General features: G+C 38.0%; 2 protein-coding genes across 16 annotated transcripts in view; one reads left to right on the top strand and one right to left on the bottom strand.

Moving 5' to 3' along the window:
• Window positions 1-34: 34 nt before the first annotated feature.
• mlh1 (mutL homolog 1, colon cancer, nonpolyposis type 2 (E. coli)) lies at window positions 35-7,501 on the top strand. Of its 5 annotated transcripts, none has more exons than XM_079635661.1 (20): window positions 35-96; window positions 183-309; window positions 679-769; window positions 860-958; window positions 1,042-1,115; window positions 1,877-1,949; window positions 2,026-2,117; window positions 2,208-2,250; window positions 2,923-3,011; window positions 3,126-3,238; window positions 3,338-3,431; window positions 3,886-4,039; window positions 4,118-4,401; window positions 4,787-4,911; window positions 5,830-5,938; window positions 6,066-6,129; window positions 6,267-6,431; window positions 6,641-6,733; window positions 6,832-6,942; window positions 7,110-7,501. In XM_079635661.1, exons 2-20 carry the CDS (start codon window positions 203-205, stop codon window positions 7,260-7,262), a joined length of 2,133 nt encoding a protein of 710 aa, XP_079491787.1. In that variant the 5' UTR covers window positions 35-96; window positions 183-202; the 3' UTR covers window positions 7,263-7,501. The 5 variants fall into 5 exon arrangements, with proteins under 5 accessions (XP_079491787.1, XP_079491788.1, XP_079491785.1 ...); XM_079635662.1 differs by having other exon boundaries at window positions 41-83; XM_079635659.1 differs by having other exon boundaries at window positions 44-96; window positions 1,877-1,953; window positions 2,030-2,117.
• A 143-nt stretch (window positions 7,502-7,644) lies between these two features.
• lrrfip2 (leucine rich repeat (in FLII) interacting protein 2) overlaps window positions 7,645-15,234 on the bottom strand; it is a 32,199-nt gene continuing 24,609 nt past the window's right edge. For 4 of the 11 annotated variants that reach the window (XM_079635645.1, XM_079635650.1, XM_079635653.1 and 1 more), the window contains 11 exons: window positions 15,147-15,218; window positions 13,701-13,871; window positions 13,291-13,383; window positions 12,878-12,970; window positions 11,654-11,755; window positions 11,096-11,228; window positions 10,961-11,010; window positions 10,763-10,883; window positions 10,580-10,659; window positions 9,693-9,797; window positions 7,645-9,492 (listed from right to left, as the gene is read on the bottom strand). In XM_079635645.1, the coding sequence (XP_079491771.1) occupies window positions 9,382-9,492; window positions 9,693-9,797; window positions 10,580-10,659; window positions 10,763-10,883; window positions 10,961-11,010; window positions 11,096-11,228; window positions 11,654-11,755; window positions 12,878-12,970; window positions 13,291-13,383; window positions 13,701-13,871; window positions 15,147-15,218 (1,131 nt within the window). In that variant the 3' untranslated portion in view covers window positions 7,645-9,381. The remainder of the gene's footprint in view (window positions 9,493-9,692; window positions 9,798-10,579; window positions 10,660-10,762; window positions 10,884-10,960; window positions 11,011-11,095; window positions 11,229-11,653; window positions 11,756-12,877; window positions 12,971-13,290; window positions 13,384-13,700; window positions 13,872-15,146; window positions 15,219-15,234) is intronic. The other 7 variants (XM_079635655.1, XM_079635654.1, XM_079635651.1 and 4 more) reach the window with 3 other exon arrangements.

The raw sequence follows: 15,234 nt of genomic DNA, 5'->3' as shown, positions 1-15,234 counted from the left end.
GGCGGATATAGTTCTTTCACCAGCCAATCACAACACTCGGGAGGCGGGCGCTCGTCATTCGCGCCTGAAGTTCTGCGGGTGTCGTGCGTACGCGACGTAAACAAACATTCACGTGCTTTTGAATTATCTTATATTTTATGTAGTGAATGAGTGACAGTTCATATCGTTTGTTTATTATTTAGTAAATGAGTGCGAGTTCATCATGGCGGGAGTAATCCGCAGACTCGACGAGACTGTAGTGAACCGCATCGCCGCAGGAGAGATTATCCAGCGGCCTGCCAATGCCATTAAAGAGATGATGGAGAACTGGTGACACATTTATTGATCACTATAATAATAACTTCTACCTGATGACATTTAAACAATTTATGTCTACTAACTGGTGTCACTAAGGGTTATCTTTAATATAATAAGTAACGTTACTGACTAAAAACAAACATAACGTTAGTCTCAAATGCTTGATTAAACTTATGACTGGTGTACACTTGTTATACATTATTATCGGGAAAGACTGATGACTAACAATCGGTGACACTTACTATATATATCACTAATAAATGCTCATGTTTATCAAAATCTATTCAGGAACACAAATGGCACCTGTTTGGCAAAATTACCCTAATATGTCAACCTCACGTGACACAATATGAGACACTAATATTTGTTCTGACTCCTCAGTTTGGATGCAAAGGCCACAAATATCCAGATAACAGTGAAAGAAGGCGGACTGAAGCTCATCCTCATTCAGGACAATGGCAGTGGCATCAGGGTAAGCCGCTTATTTGTACACTGCATTGATAGACATTTGTGAAATGGCAAATTTCTTGTTTGGAGCTTGTTGCATTTTTATACTTCACAGAAAGATGATATGGAGATAGTTTGTGAGCGTTTTACGACCAGCAAGCTTCAGTCTTTTGAGGACTTGGCATCGATTGCAACATATGGATTCAGAGGGGAGGTACAGTATTCCTCACTTCAGCTGATCGCTGTGTGTTGTTTACTGATCAACTTGGCTAAATCAACTCTCTCTTTTTATTATAGGCTCTTGCCAGTATAAGTCATGTAGCACATGTCACAATCACCACAAAAACAGCTGATGCAAAATGTGCCTACAGGTAATTTTTTAATTTTATAGACCTTATAGACCAGAGAAACAAGCGCCCAGCCGTCATTGTAATGTTTGAATCGGATGTCAAAATGAATGCCAGTAGACCAGGAAGATTTTAAAACGAGCGGTTCATTCATAAATCCGTAAGATCTAACCTTCATGCTGTGGAAATGCAAACCGGAAGACAGAACACAATGAGCGCAGCGCTGAAAAGGGGCGGGGCTACATAAGGTCTATATATTATATTATTGTACAATTATGGCTGCATCCGAAATCGCATACTTCCCTACTATATAGTAGGTGAAAAACAGTATGTGACAAAAGAAGTACGTCCGAAATTACAGTACTCATAAAACACCAGGCAAGAAGTCCCTGCATGACCTACTTACTCTTAGCAAGATTCTGAAGTGCGTATATGATGGACACTTTACTATCCCATGAGGCCATAGGAGAGGATTTATGAATGGCAGTGAATCGATGTAACTGACGCTGGTAGGTCACATGATAATGAGAACATGGCGAATGTAGTACGTCCAGATTAGATTCATACTACTGTATATAGAACATACTTTTGATCAGTCGTGAAGTAATTACTTGTTAAAAATAAATAAGTACCTACTCAAGAGAGAATGCCATTTCGTACGCAGCCTTTATACTTTTATATATTTTACCAGACACAGAATGTAGTGTAAATACACTGCAGCTCAATTATTTTATTATTAATGTATTCTTTTCTTTTATAAAGTGGTATTCTGGTTTTGTTTACAGGGCTAATTACTGTGATGGGAAGCTGAAATCTCCACCCAAACCCTGCGCTGGAAACCAGGGGACGTTGATTTCTGTAGGTTTACCTGACAGCAAGTACTTTTTTACACTTTTTTTTAATTCCCATAATTCCACAATTTTTTTCCCTCTAGGTAGAGGATCTGTTCTATAATGTGTCCACCCGACGGAAAGCCCTGAAGAGCCCCAGTGAGGAATACTCTAGAATCATTGAGGTTGTGAGCAGGTGTGTTCATGAGATCTAGAAGGTTTTTGTTTTACTGCGAGATCCTGAATAACTGTCCATAGCAACCTGTGTGTATTTCCTGTCATACAGATACGCCATTCACAACTCTGGGAAAAGTTTTGCTGTCAAGAAGGTGAAATGCTTATTTTTGTGTTGTTATATATATATATATTTATATACTGTATATATATACAGGGGTGCACATAACTGGCTCGACAAAAATCAGGAATGCGTAATGCCACTTGTGTTACTACGCGCCTTTGCGTACTTAACGGGTAACTGTCGCCTAAATGCAACCTAGGGTCTTTTTGTTAATCTACCCGAGGCAAACTTTCGTTTAAAAGCATAATGAAAATGGAAACGCCACTTTTAAGTTTGACCGGATTTCCATTTTCGGTCAAATTGCCTTTTGAATGGGAGAGCTAGGGGCACGTATATGAATCAAAAAACGCTATTTTTAAAACCCTAAAAACACTTGACACAACATGAAACTTTGCTCGAAGTATCACCAGGGGCTCTACACATGAACTCGAGCATTGAGAACATTGTTTGTGTACACAGAGTTTACTAAAAATAAAGATTTTGATAAACTCACTGTAGCTGTGTCAAAAATAGTCGATCTCCGAATGCGAACGAACTGACTCTGAATTTTAGTATTGTTTCTTATATGAGGATCCTTTTTCAAATACAAGGTCAATATTGATTTTCACTAACGAAAAAAAAAGTATATTAATGATCCTAAAATAACACTGAGTGTACACTTTCAGAAAGTAAATTGTATAATACGATCTTTCCCTGTATCTAGCAAGGCGAGATGGTTGCAGACGTGAAGACTCTACTGAATGCCTCTGTGCTGGACAACATCCGTGTGGTGTTTGGTGTAGCTGTTAGCAGGTACTTTTATCTGACCATTTTCCTGGATTATAAACATTTGAACCTCATTTAAACTAAAGGATACATTAATTAGATTGTAAATCGTGGAGTAAAGCATTTATGTGTGTGTTTCAGGGAGCTGATTGAAGTTGAGTGTGAGGATCAGAAACTCGCTTTTAAAATGAAGGGCTACATCTCCAATGCCAACTACTCTGTCAAGAAATGCATCCTTATCCTTTTTATCAACCGTATGTCTTATGAGTTTGTTTCTATCTCAGTTTTTAAATGCAATATGTGATATCGTTTGAATAGAAGACCTTCGTAATTCTGACTTTGTTGTCTTCTAGATCGCTTGGTGGAGTCTAGTGCCTTGAAGAAAGCTATTGAGACTGTATACACTGCTTATCTTCCCAAAAACACTCATCCTTTTCTTTATCTTAGGTAAATCATATCACTTGATGAGAGTATTTAAATGTTTGGGGTCCATAAGATAAAAATAAAATAAAAAATACTTTTATTTAGCAAAGATGGATTCAATTGATACAAAAAAATTCAATTTAAAATAAATGCTTTCTATTCATTAAATATTCCTAAAAAAAATGGTTTCCACAAAAATATTAACATTGATAATAATAAGTATTGTTTCTTGAGCAGTAAATCAGCATATCTGAATGATTTCTGAAGGATCTTGTGACACTGAAGACTGGAGTAATGATGCTGAAAATTCAGCTTTACAATCGCAGGAATAAATTGCATTTTAATATATATATATATATATTTATATATCCCAAACTATAGTTTGTCACACAGAATATTTGAATATATTTGTTCTGCTTTAAAACAAGTCTGTAAATGTTTTACTAATACTTGACTAATACTATTGCTCATTGTGAAGTTTAGAGATTGCTCCTCAGAACATTGACGTGAACGTTCACCCCACCAAGCACGAGGTGCACTTCCTGCACGAGGACAGCATCACCGAGAGCATTCAGAAACACATCGAGAGTAAACTGCTTGGCTCCAACTCCTCACGCACGTACTTCACACAGGTGAACCTTCAGTTACAGGAGTACACTTTTCATATTGTCCGACTTGACCAACACTTGACGGGTTTGCATGATCCTTAGACTCTGCTTCCAGGACTCTCGGCGTCCGCCAGCGTGGCCAAAGCCTCTTCTTCAGCCGACTCCCAGGAGCGCGTGTACGCCCATCAGATGGTCCGCACTGACTGCAAAGCCCAGAAGCTGGATGCGTTTCTCCAGCCGTGCAGGCCAGATAAAGCCTCCAGCCCCCCCGCCGCCGAGCCGGACGACTCCGAGCTTCTGAGTGCTGTTGATGAGCTGGAGCCATGCGCCTCAGAAGATCTACAGACAGACCTCCAGCCTCCTCCTGATGATGAAGCACCACTGAGGTGAAATGCAGAAAACAGGCTTTTTCTGAGAGTTTCTACTAGCCTAAAGGCCATTGCACACTGAGTCCGAAATTTTCGTATGCGTTTTTTTCGTATTCGTGATTCGGTGGCTCTGAATTGTCAAAGCACCATTCAAACACCATTCAAACTGCTTGTTACGGATGCGAAAAACGCAGAAAATCTTAGCTTTAAAATCTTAGCCGTTTCGATTTTTTTTATGACGGACGAAAGTTTCGGAGGCAGTGTGCAAGCGTGATTGACATAACGTGAGGTCGTATTTATTTTTTGACGTGCGAAAATTTCGTATGCGAATTTCGGACTCAGTGTGCAATGGCCTTAATGGTTGGAATCACAGGATCATCCTGTCATCCGTCTCGTCTTTCAGGAAAAGGCCTCATGTTGAGGAGGTGAAGGACGATTTGACGGCCGCCTCTCTTCCCAGGAGACGTGTCATTAAACTGACCAGCATTACGGAGCTTCGCGAGGATATTGAGCAGCAAAGTCACAAAGGTAAAATATATTCACTTTAGGAAATCGAACAGACTGAAATTTTAGTGTTAGTTCATTCAAATCTCCCTTGACTATTTTAACAATGGAAAAGCCATTCAATGTGTCCCGTCCCAATTCCAATGGGAGAGCAGTAAAGTATTAACAATTTCAATTGCAATTTCACTGTATAAATTAAATGCATATTAATCCTTATGAAAGTTACAAAAGTTATTTAGTCTAGTCAGCTATTTATTTTTTTGTCTTTTGTTGTTTGATTAACATTAAAACGCAGACGGCAGCGCAGCAGGAATATTAGATTATGGATTAATCTTGGATTATGCAACAGAAAAGATCTTTGTAAATCTTGTAAAATTGATGAAAACCATTGTAAATTGATGAAAAACTGGCTGATTAATATCGGCGGCTGATGGCTGTGCGATATTGAAGAAAAATGCGATATGCGATAACTCCTTAAATAATGCGATATATTTGATATGTGATACGATAATGCTTAAAGTGTGTAAAATAAACTTAAATTATCTTTAAAATATATTTAAAATTATATAACCTACATGTGTTTCACATTCTTTTTATGACAAGAAAGTGAACATCAGCGTTTTACTGTAGCATAAGAAGTGTTATTTTAACATCAGTGTAAACCACAGGGTTTCAGGTTATCCTACATTAGGTTTATTTAATAAAAGATACTGAATCATAAAATATAAAAATAAAACAATCCTTAGTTTTTAATGTATGAATTAAATATATCCTGATACTTATTAAAGCTAAGTCTTTTGTTCATGACCCCATTTATTGCAAGCTGTTGCGATATGCATATTGCGATATATACATTTGCGATATTTTGATAAATTCTATATATTGTGCAGCACTCTAGTTTATAGTTGAACAGCACTCCGAATGTTTTGTCCTCTGTCACAGGTTTACAGGAGCTGCTTCAGAAACACTCGTTTGTGGGGTCAGTCAGTCCTCAGTGGACTCTAGTGCAGCACCAGACGAAACTCTACCTGCTCAATACAACCAAACTCAGGTTACAAGCAGATCAATTACTGACAGACTGCACTTTCATAAATAATGCTATTTACATTTTCCATTATTTTTGAGTAATGTTTATACCATATTTGTTGACAAACATACATTTCTCTCTCGTTTTCTAGTCAGAAGCTGTTTTATCAAATTTTGATCTACGATTTTGGTAACTTTGGAGTCCTTCGATTGTCGGTGTGTTATTGCACTCATTTTATTTTTGTTATACATCCTATTTAAAGTTATAACAATTTTGAATACATTTTGAATAAAAAATTGTCTGTTTACTAATGGTTGCATTTGACAGATTAAAACTAAAGTTGTTTCTTCAGAATCCAGTTCCGCTCTATGATTTGGCCATGTTGGCTCTGGATTCAGAGGAGAGCGGATGGACGGATGAGGACGGATCAAAAGAAGGACTGGCCCAGTATATTGTGGATTTCCTTAAGCAGAAAACCGAAATGCTGGAAGAGTACTTTTCCCTGGAAATAGATGGAGTGAGTGACACGTTCTGCACGTATAATCAAATTATAATATAAAAGCTCAAGAGACTGTGAGTGTTTATTTAACCTCGCGTCTGATTCTTTCCTATATACGACTGCCGTACTGTAGCTTTCACAAAAGGCCGGCAACAGCAATATGATGAGACAAGATACTAATCGAAATCAACATTATGGTGCTTCATAACTCTTGCATTTCTTTACAGGAAGGGAACCTGACTGGTCTGCCAATGCTGCTGGATAATTACACCCCTGCCATGGAGGGACTTCCGATGTTCATTCTGCGTTTAGCCACTGAGGTCGGCATTTCATGGAACTGTAGTTCATTGGGTTTTGTACATAAAATAGACATTACAATAAAAAAAAGATGCAACTAAATAACTGATGAATGATGCAGGTGAACTGGGATCGAGAGAAGGATTGTTTCCGTGACTTCAGCATAGAATGCAGTCACTTCTATTCCATAAGGAAACGCTACACACTGGAGCCGGATGCAGAAGAGCCACAGGTAATGCTAGTTACACACAAAAATGACATTGTGGGCAGTAGCAAACTGTAAGAGAAAATTAATAACATGCTATTCTGAACTTGATGCATTTTTTTTTTGTGGTTCATGTCAATGATTTGTGACTGATAGAAGAGTTGACTGAATCACGCTTTGTTTATTGTTTGTAGGATGCAGAGATGAGCTGGCAGTGGAAGGTGGAGCATGTGCTTTTCAAAGCTCTCCGATCTCTCTTCAGTCCCCCGAAACACTTCAGTGAAGATGGCAGCGTTCTCCAGATCGCCAGCCTGCCTGATCTCTACAAAGTGTTTGAAAGATGCTGAAGTTCAGCACTTTGTTGTTCTGTTTAATAGTTTTTTAACTTTCAGAAATTACTGCTTTTGCTGCGCTTTGTTGGTCAGCTGACGATCCCAAAATGGCTAAGACCACGATACACATTGTCTGTCACATTATTTCAGACGACCAGCTAACATTAAAACAAGGATTTATAGACATTTGTACTGCAGATGAATAAAAAAAGATTGTATTTTGAAATATTAAACAATGGTTTTATTATTGTGAACTGTCTTTGAAAGTGTAAAACAGTCTTGTTCCATAATGCACTTCTCTTTCAAGTCACATTACACATTTATCCATTTGGCAGATTCTTTTATCCAAAGCTACTTGGATAAAGCAAAAATATGAAACGGATATCAACAATACACAAAATCACGTTCAAAGGAGAAGTATGTAATTTTTGCACCATTAACGGCACCAAATTGAATTGCAAAAATTAAATGCAGGGTAGGTTATTTGTTACAGAAACATTTTTTGTTATGCTAGTTGAAAGTCTCTTCACATCCTGATAGCAATCACCAAATTAAGTGGTATAAATATGTGTTGTGTGTGTGTATATATATATATATCATCTGTGGAAGGCCGCCCGATGATCATAAAATTTCCGCCCAATCATTGAATTCGGTCCGATGCAATGATACGATGTCCTACCTGCCTGTGAACGTATGCATTTCCATATCTCCACGCAGACATCACACGTCATCAGCGAGTTTCAAACTAAGAGTCAGAGACAGACCTCAGTCACGAGCACCGAAACAGCAGCCACCTCTTACAGTTCCTCCTGATCCAAAACAACAAGCTTATGCTGCGTTCATGCCATAATTAGTTTATGTTCATTATTATTGTAGCGTTATGTGCTTTGAGACGTGAGGTAGTTTAACGCCGCCTCGTGATGCTTTTCTTTGCTCCCTGCCGCATGCGTTCATGTGTTTTGAAGGAGGCGTGGCTTTGGAGACGGTCTGAAGGGAGGGCGGGATGGGATCTTATGCTTTGAAAGCTAGCTTGCTATTGCTAGCCTCTGAAAATTGCCTACCCTACCTTTAACATTCCCAAACAATTAAAATATGAGGTCATAAAGAACTGTTTGAAATGTGTTTTTAAACACGTGGCCATCGATTGAGCCAAATGCAAATGCAGTTCTGAGGTGTAAAAATGGCACCTTTAAAAAGCCCAAAAATAATTACTGAAAGAGAGGTCAGTTTGTAAATCGTGTAATTTATTTACAGTATACTTTGCAGTTGCTTTAGTCAAAATCGCTGTGATCGTGAAGTGTCAGACAATTTGTTTCTAGTGTGATTAAAAAGTTGCACCAAACCTGAATACAACAGCGTGGTGAAAGGCATTGAGCGGCATTGGTACATGAATCTGAAATCTCACAATGTCACAGTAGAAACTTCGGTCTCTATCTGGGAGTTAAAATCGTTGCATTTAGTGTAAAACTGATGTAGTCCGTTGTGACAAAGCACTTCACAAAACCTAACAAAAGTCAATGTGCCCTGCAAACGATCACAATTCATGAATCACCCACCCATTCATACTGCATTCATTTACACATTTATTTTCAAGAAATATTTTAAATACTTGAAAAACAAAAACACTTAATTGAAACATGATTGATTTTCTATACCATTCAACTCATGGCTGTACCCTTTATTATTAAACACATTAAAGTTTTCTGTACCGGTAGAAATACGTTTTCCTGTATAGTGTTATAATGCATATAACCCTCGCCCCCCCCTGTGAAGGCACATTGCTGTGTAAGCATTTACATAGACGTCGAGGGCCCTGCGGTCGTGTCGATTTACAGTTTAAAAAGCGCTTTTATACTCGTTCAACTTGGATAAGAGGAGGGGGAAAAGCACCCAGTCCGAGCAATGAAACCTCATCAGCTACCGTGATGTACGAAGCCTTTAAAAACAACAAAACCAACAATATTCTCGGGCTCAGATAAGAAAGCACAAAGGTTTAGATGTTCCCTCCCTGACCGTGTTGCCTTAGTAAGGTGTAAATCTGGATTTTACCACGAGAGGCAAGGAAACAAGGTAAAGGGCCCGCAGATTTCTTTTTTTTGGTGTCCAACTGAAAGGTGTCGGAGAGTCTCTCTCTTCACTGCTGGGATAGAAGAGCGTTTCTGTTTGCTTTCATCTTCTCCAGCCGCTTTACAAGATGGTTGTTGGTCATTTCCATTTCTTCAATCTTATCCAGGGCAGTACGCAGCTACAAATGGAAAAGAGGTGCGTGAGGTTAACTCCTGACTGTGACCGTTAATATGACAAAGAGTTTGCTTTTCTCTATGCTTGGATTTGGCATTTACATATACATTTGCATGTCAGGAACAATTTTTCCCCCAGGTTATAATTGTGAGAACCATAAATGTGTCTATATCAGAGATGTTTGAACAGCAGATGGGTTCATACCTCCCTCTGAAGTTTTCTTTTCTCTGCTTTCAGTTCATCTTCTATCTTTTCTGCATTATCTGCTGAATTTTTATATCTGGACACCTGTCCTTCAAGTCTGTTTACCTGCAAGATATACAGAAAACAACAAGTTATCGGTCTTTGTCAGGTGACGTCACACTCGCGATACACGAAGTGCATTATGGGCGTAACCGCCATTTGTAAGGTATCGATGCTGGGGTATTCTGATGTTGGAGAATTGTGTTTTTCATTCTTTTTTCAAACTAAAACATCCTTAACATGACATTATCATCATCATCAATACAGCAAACCTATCTTTGCTATTACTACTGTGTCCTTCGGTGGGAATGTAAATAAATCCTGTACACAGCCGTTTATGAAATGTCCGTGGGCTTTAAGAGATTTATAGTTTTTAAATTGTTCACTGGTATATGCACTTATACCATAAACAAGATAGTTGACAATGTCCAAGTATGAGGACATTGTCACTCACTGCACTCACTGCACTTAGCTCATATATGGATCTATGTTCTGAATGGATGACAATTTCTCCAAATAACGGTACCTGCCATATTTATCGAGTTTATTGCGGTACGACCTTTTCTCAGTTTTCTTGTGCTTCTCCAGTTTTGCGAGTTATTTACTTGTTTTCTCTACAATGCTCACAGTCAGTAGCGATACCTCAAAAATGGCGGCGCGGTGACGTCACACACAACAAACCCACGTGTCTGACAAAGACCGATACTAATATTCAATTATTATTTTATTTGAACAAGTCATTAATAAAATTTTTATAAAAAATGTAAACAATGTGACAATATTTGTCATATGATTAAAATAATTTTACTGATTAATACATTTCTGAAAATTACTGATTACAAACTCACATTTTGTTCCATCGTGGCCATTTCTTGTTCAGCCTTTGAGAGCTTGAATTTGTATTCACTTATCTGTCTATTGGCATCCCCTACAAGGAACAAACGGTGTTAAAGCATGTAAAGGTACATGTGTTAATGCAGACTTCAGTGTGTGTGTGTGTGTGTGTGTGTGTAGCGTGTCAGAGGTCGTACTCTGCATCTCGATGAAATGCAGGTCAGTGCCGTTCTCCATCCGCTCTCCTTCTGTGTAAACACCGTCGATCTTTGAGTGTTTTTGCCTTTCTTCCTCCAGCTGCATCTTCAGTTTTCTGATCTAAAAGAGCACAGATGTGTTACTTCAACTCATCTACGCCAAAAATCCCATTGAAATAATTTCATGTACAATCATACCTGGGACAAAAGTTCATCCTTTTCCTCCGCAAGCTTTCGTAGTCTTACATCTGGAGTATGAAGAGGAATTAAGCTTTATCATGCCATTGCTTCATACTAATACAAATATGCTTGACGGTGTATTCGGAGACTCACCCAAAGGTCCGTCTCCTGCTGACTCCAGCACCTGCGCTATCTCTTGTTTTACCACGGTGATGCCCGAGGTAGGGGACTCGTGGCTGACGTCTCCGTTGGGCATGTCCTCGGGTATGATGACCAGCCCGTGTTTCTGTGAGAGCAGGAGAGGACAGTATAAGAGCATGATGTATAAAAGACGTTTTTAATGGACACTGGCCAGTACGATTGTTGGATAATTACACTTATTTATAGGATACCTTATGTAGAATAGATTCTAAGGAAAAACTGCATGCATCCTTTATAGAGAAAGCAATCCCTGTGTACTGTGACAAGCTCAGTGGGGAAAAAAAAGATCTAAGGTGGCCAGAAATTACAGATAAAATAGCTAAAAATAATTAAAACTGACTACTTTAACACACAAAAAAATGTCCTATGAAATGTAGATCAAACCGATACAAACCAAATAATAGGAGACGAGCGCAACAAGCCAAATACTTTCCATTCAAACGATCTGTTTATTGTTGTTATACAGTGCTGATGTCAAGCTTCCCGTGCAGGACCACTTAAAGGACGTACCTCTTCCATTCGGCTTTTCCCCTTGAGGTCAGCCAGCTCATCCCTGAGCTCATCTCTCTCATTCCTAATGCAACCAAAGTATTCTTTCTGTCTCTCTAACGCCTGGCCACGCACAGGGCAGGAAAAGAGAGAGGAGTGAAGAAAACAGTAGAGACAGCAGCAAACACACACGCAATGAACACCACCTTCAGTTAGGACTGGGCGATATAGCTAAATATAGAAATATAATGATTCTGTTTCAGTTTTACTTTAAAGCAATTCCTTTTGGATTAATGTTTATATAGCTACTTTTATTTTTTCTTGTTCTGTTCTGAATACTGTTCAATTTAAAGGATTTGTGGAGTGAGGGGAACTAAAATAGCCTATAGCTATGTTCATGGTGTTTGTAAACATTTCTTTTAATTTACCGTTATTTTGCATTATTTCTAAATGTGATAATTAAATGCGACAAATGCGATTTGTCTGTTTTCTCTCTCTCTCAAAAATGCATATTTTTTAACCATGCAGTAAACATCTTAAAATATCTTAAATTACTTTTTAAACTGATAGTAATTAATCGGTAAAAATTCTTATTTTCAGGTAACCAGTTAATTATGAGCATCCCTATTTGAAACCCTATTTGAATTGCTGGCACTTCATGTGTAATTGCCTCCTTAAGATGAATCGCTTGTTGTATTCCTCAATCTGCTAACTGAATTAATGTAAATGTAAAAAAAGAAATGACATTGATTAACCCATCACAAATGTTCCATATATTGCCCAGCCCTAGCTTTAGCCACAGATGGTAGGATGAAAATAGACCATGCTGACAGATGAACAGTACAGGAAGTGAGGAAGTGAGGTTATTAGTCTATTGCCTATGCTTTTCTTCCAATCATCTTCAGCAATTCTTGGATTTCATGCAGAAGTGAGTATATTAGAAGTAAAACGACCCTTCTTCAAACACGCAAGTCTGGATGTAATACATTTTCATGCATTATGTTCCTTTTACAGTTTTCAACTCTACTGTGTGGTACCCAACAATTCTGGTGTGAACAGCTGAGGGTCATGGGATACCAGCAGAGGGCAGCACCATGCATTTACAAATATTGAAACTGCCAATCAATTTGTGTAAACTTAAGCTTACATACAGTTCATAAATCATATATATATACATACAGTATATATAAAATTTGATCAGCCTTTTCAGAATCAATCCAAACAGTATCTCCTAAACCGTCATACCGCAATCTTTTTGTCCTTCCAGTTAACAGTTTCCTGCAGGTCAAACACCTCTCTTGTGAGGGTATCTAGTTTTTCCTGACATTTCTGGTTCTCCTGGAGTTGTGTTTAATAAAGCAGAGGAAGAAAAAAGACAGATTCAAAACAGACACTACAAAGCAGCAATGAGGCGGAACATATGAAGGAAGAAAACAGGAGGATCTCAATGGAGGAGAGTGAATGATAGAGAGAATCTAAACCTTCCTATTTCATCTATGAAGAACATAAAGAACAACACTTTCCCTCAAAAGGATTCCAAATCATCTACAACTTGATTATCCTGCAAAAGCTTTGAAATACTTAAGTCAGACTTTTTCTCTTTTTAATGTTTTCAACTGAATTTATGGTCGATAAAGCATTTCTGTTCTGGTCTCTACCTCGATGAGCTCATCTCGCTGACGAATGCCCTCCTTCATCTCCTCTTGTTTGTGCTGTAGGACTGAACATGTGTGCTTCTGTCGCTCTAGCTCCTGTCAATCAAAAGAAAAAATACATTCACACATAATCTGCCAAAGCTTGTGTTTAGGGTTCAACACAGTTGAAAAATCAATTAAACGCATCTAACATAAAAGTCTGTGTTTACATAATGTGTGTGTATATATATATATAATATATATATATATTTCACACACACACACACACACACACACACTATATAATATAATAATATATTTACACACAGACGCACACACACATATGATGTAAACAGACTTTTATGTTAGATGCGATTAATCGATTTTACAGCCCTAAATACATTTTAGTATTTAGTATAATTTAGTATAAGTACCTTTGATTTCTCCTCTGTTTCCCTGCGCAGCTCTGACATTTGCTCTTCCATTTCCTCTAAAACATCTTTGAGTGTGTCCACTTGGTAAATGAGGTTTCCCTTTTCGTTGTCCAGCTGAGCGTTGGATACCATGGCTTTCTTGTACTTCTCCTCCACTTCTGACAGAGAATCCTGATGAAAGGGAGGAACAATCCTTAACACAAAAGTGCTGGAAAAGTACCGCAAAACCACTACAAAACTTAATGACAGGCAAATAAACAAAGCAGACTCTGATCACTGCACTGATTAGATAAAAACGTGAAGTGCAGGTACAAATTGAAGAAGTAAAAGTGTAATACAACTCACTGCTATACATAAAATTGAAAAAGCAACAACAACCTTTTCCAGTCAAGGCCCTTCAACAGACATTCCTGGTCTTACTGTGATTTTTTGTAACTCTTTCTAAAACGGTAATAACTTGCTCCTCCTCTTCAGCTCCTTTGCTCCAATCACCTGTCCAATTCAGGTTCATTACCGTTCAAAGGTTGAGGTTGATAAGATGTTTAGTGTTTTAGAAAAAGGCTTCTTATATTCACCAAGGCTGCATTTATTTAATCAAAAATACAGTAAAACCGTAATATTGTAAAATATTAATACAATTTAAAATAACATTATTTATTCCTGTGACGGCAAAGCTGAATTTTCAGCATGTCACATGATCCTTCAGAAATACTTTGGATATGCTGACTTGATGCTCAAGAAATATTTCTTATTTATTCATGTTGAAAAATTTGTGCAGCTAATTATTATTATTTTATTTAGAAAAACTGAAAGTAAAAAAAAAAAACGCATTTATTTGAAATAGTAAAGACAATGTTTGTTACAAATTATTTCTGTCACTTTTGACCAATTAAAAGCAACCTTGCTGAATGAAAGTATTAATTCTTAAAAAAAAATAAAAAAATCATACTGACCCTAAACCTTTGAACAGTAGTATATACAGTAATGGCAACCAATGGAAATCCAATCACTTCTCAATAGATCAAATCAAATCTTTCCCTGCATTAACACTTGTTCATGTAAGGTTCCTTCAGAGGGTCTTACTAGTATCAGGATATTTAATGCTTTTAATGCTTTAAATATCTACAGCTTCCAAATGTGAACTGGACAAACACTAAAAATTCTTCACACAGCTACAGCGGAAACATCCAGAGTAAAGGTGTGTCACTGACTGCTTCGTCCTCCATCTTCTTAAACAGTAGTTTGGAGTGAAGCAGAAGACTTCCATGTGACTTTGGCACTTACCTCTTCAGGCAACACATCTGTGGGCTAAACATGACTGTAAAGAGCTAATGTAGTGATTGAAAGACCCATGCAAGGCTCATGCTTTCAGACTAAAGAGTGCTAAGTGTCTGGTGTGTTAGTGGAGGATGAGGAAAGGCATGCGTTGAGCTCAGGACCCTCTACCTTCAGCTCTTTAAGACCCTGCATGTATCGGCCCTCTACATCCTGAATCTGGTCCTTTAGATCATAGATATCCTGTTGAGATGGATGA

Source organism: Phoxinus phoxinus (genome assembly GCF_949152265.1).
Source record: "Phoxinus phoxinus genome assembly, chromosome: 14".
NCBI lineage: Eukaryota > Metazoa > Chordata > Actinopteri > Cypriniformes > Leuciscidae > Phoxinus > Phoxinus phoxinus.
This window is presented reverse-complemented; position numbering and strand designations above follow the sequence as displayed.

What these genes read in the sequence shown, in the direction of transcription:
- mlh1 (XM_079635661.1), top strand. Translation starts at nt 203, where the DNA reads ATGGCGGGAGTAATCCGCAGACTCGACGAGACTGTAGTGAACCGCATC. An exon ending in GATGCAAAATGTGCCTACAG is followed by an intron (nt 1,116 to 1,876) that starts GTAATTTTTTAA and finishes TTTTGTTTACAG; the next exon opens with GGCTAATTACTGTGATGGGA. An exon ending in AAAGTTTTGCTGTCAAGAAG is followed by an intron (nt 2,251 to 2,922) that starts GTGAAATGCTTA and finishes CCCTGTATCTAG; the next exon opens with CAAGGCGAGATGGTTGCAGA.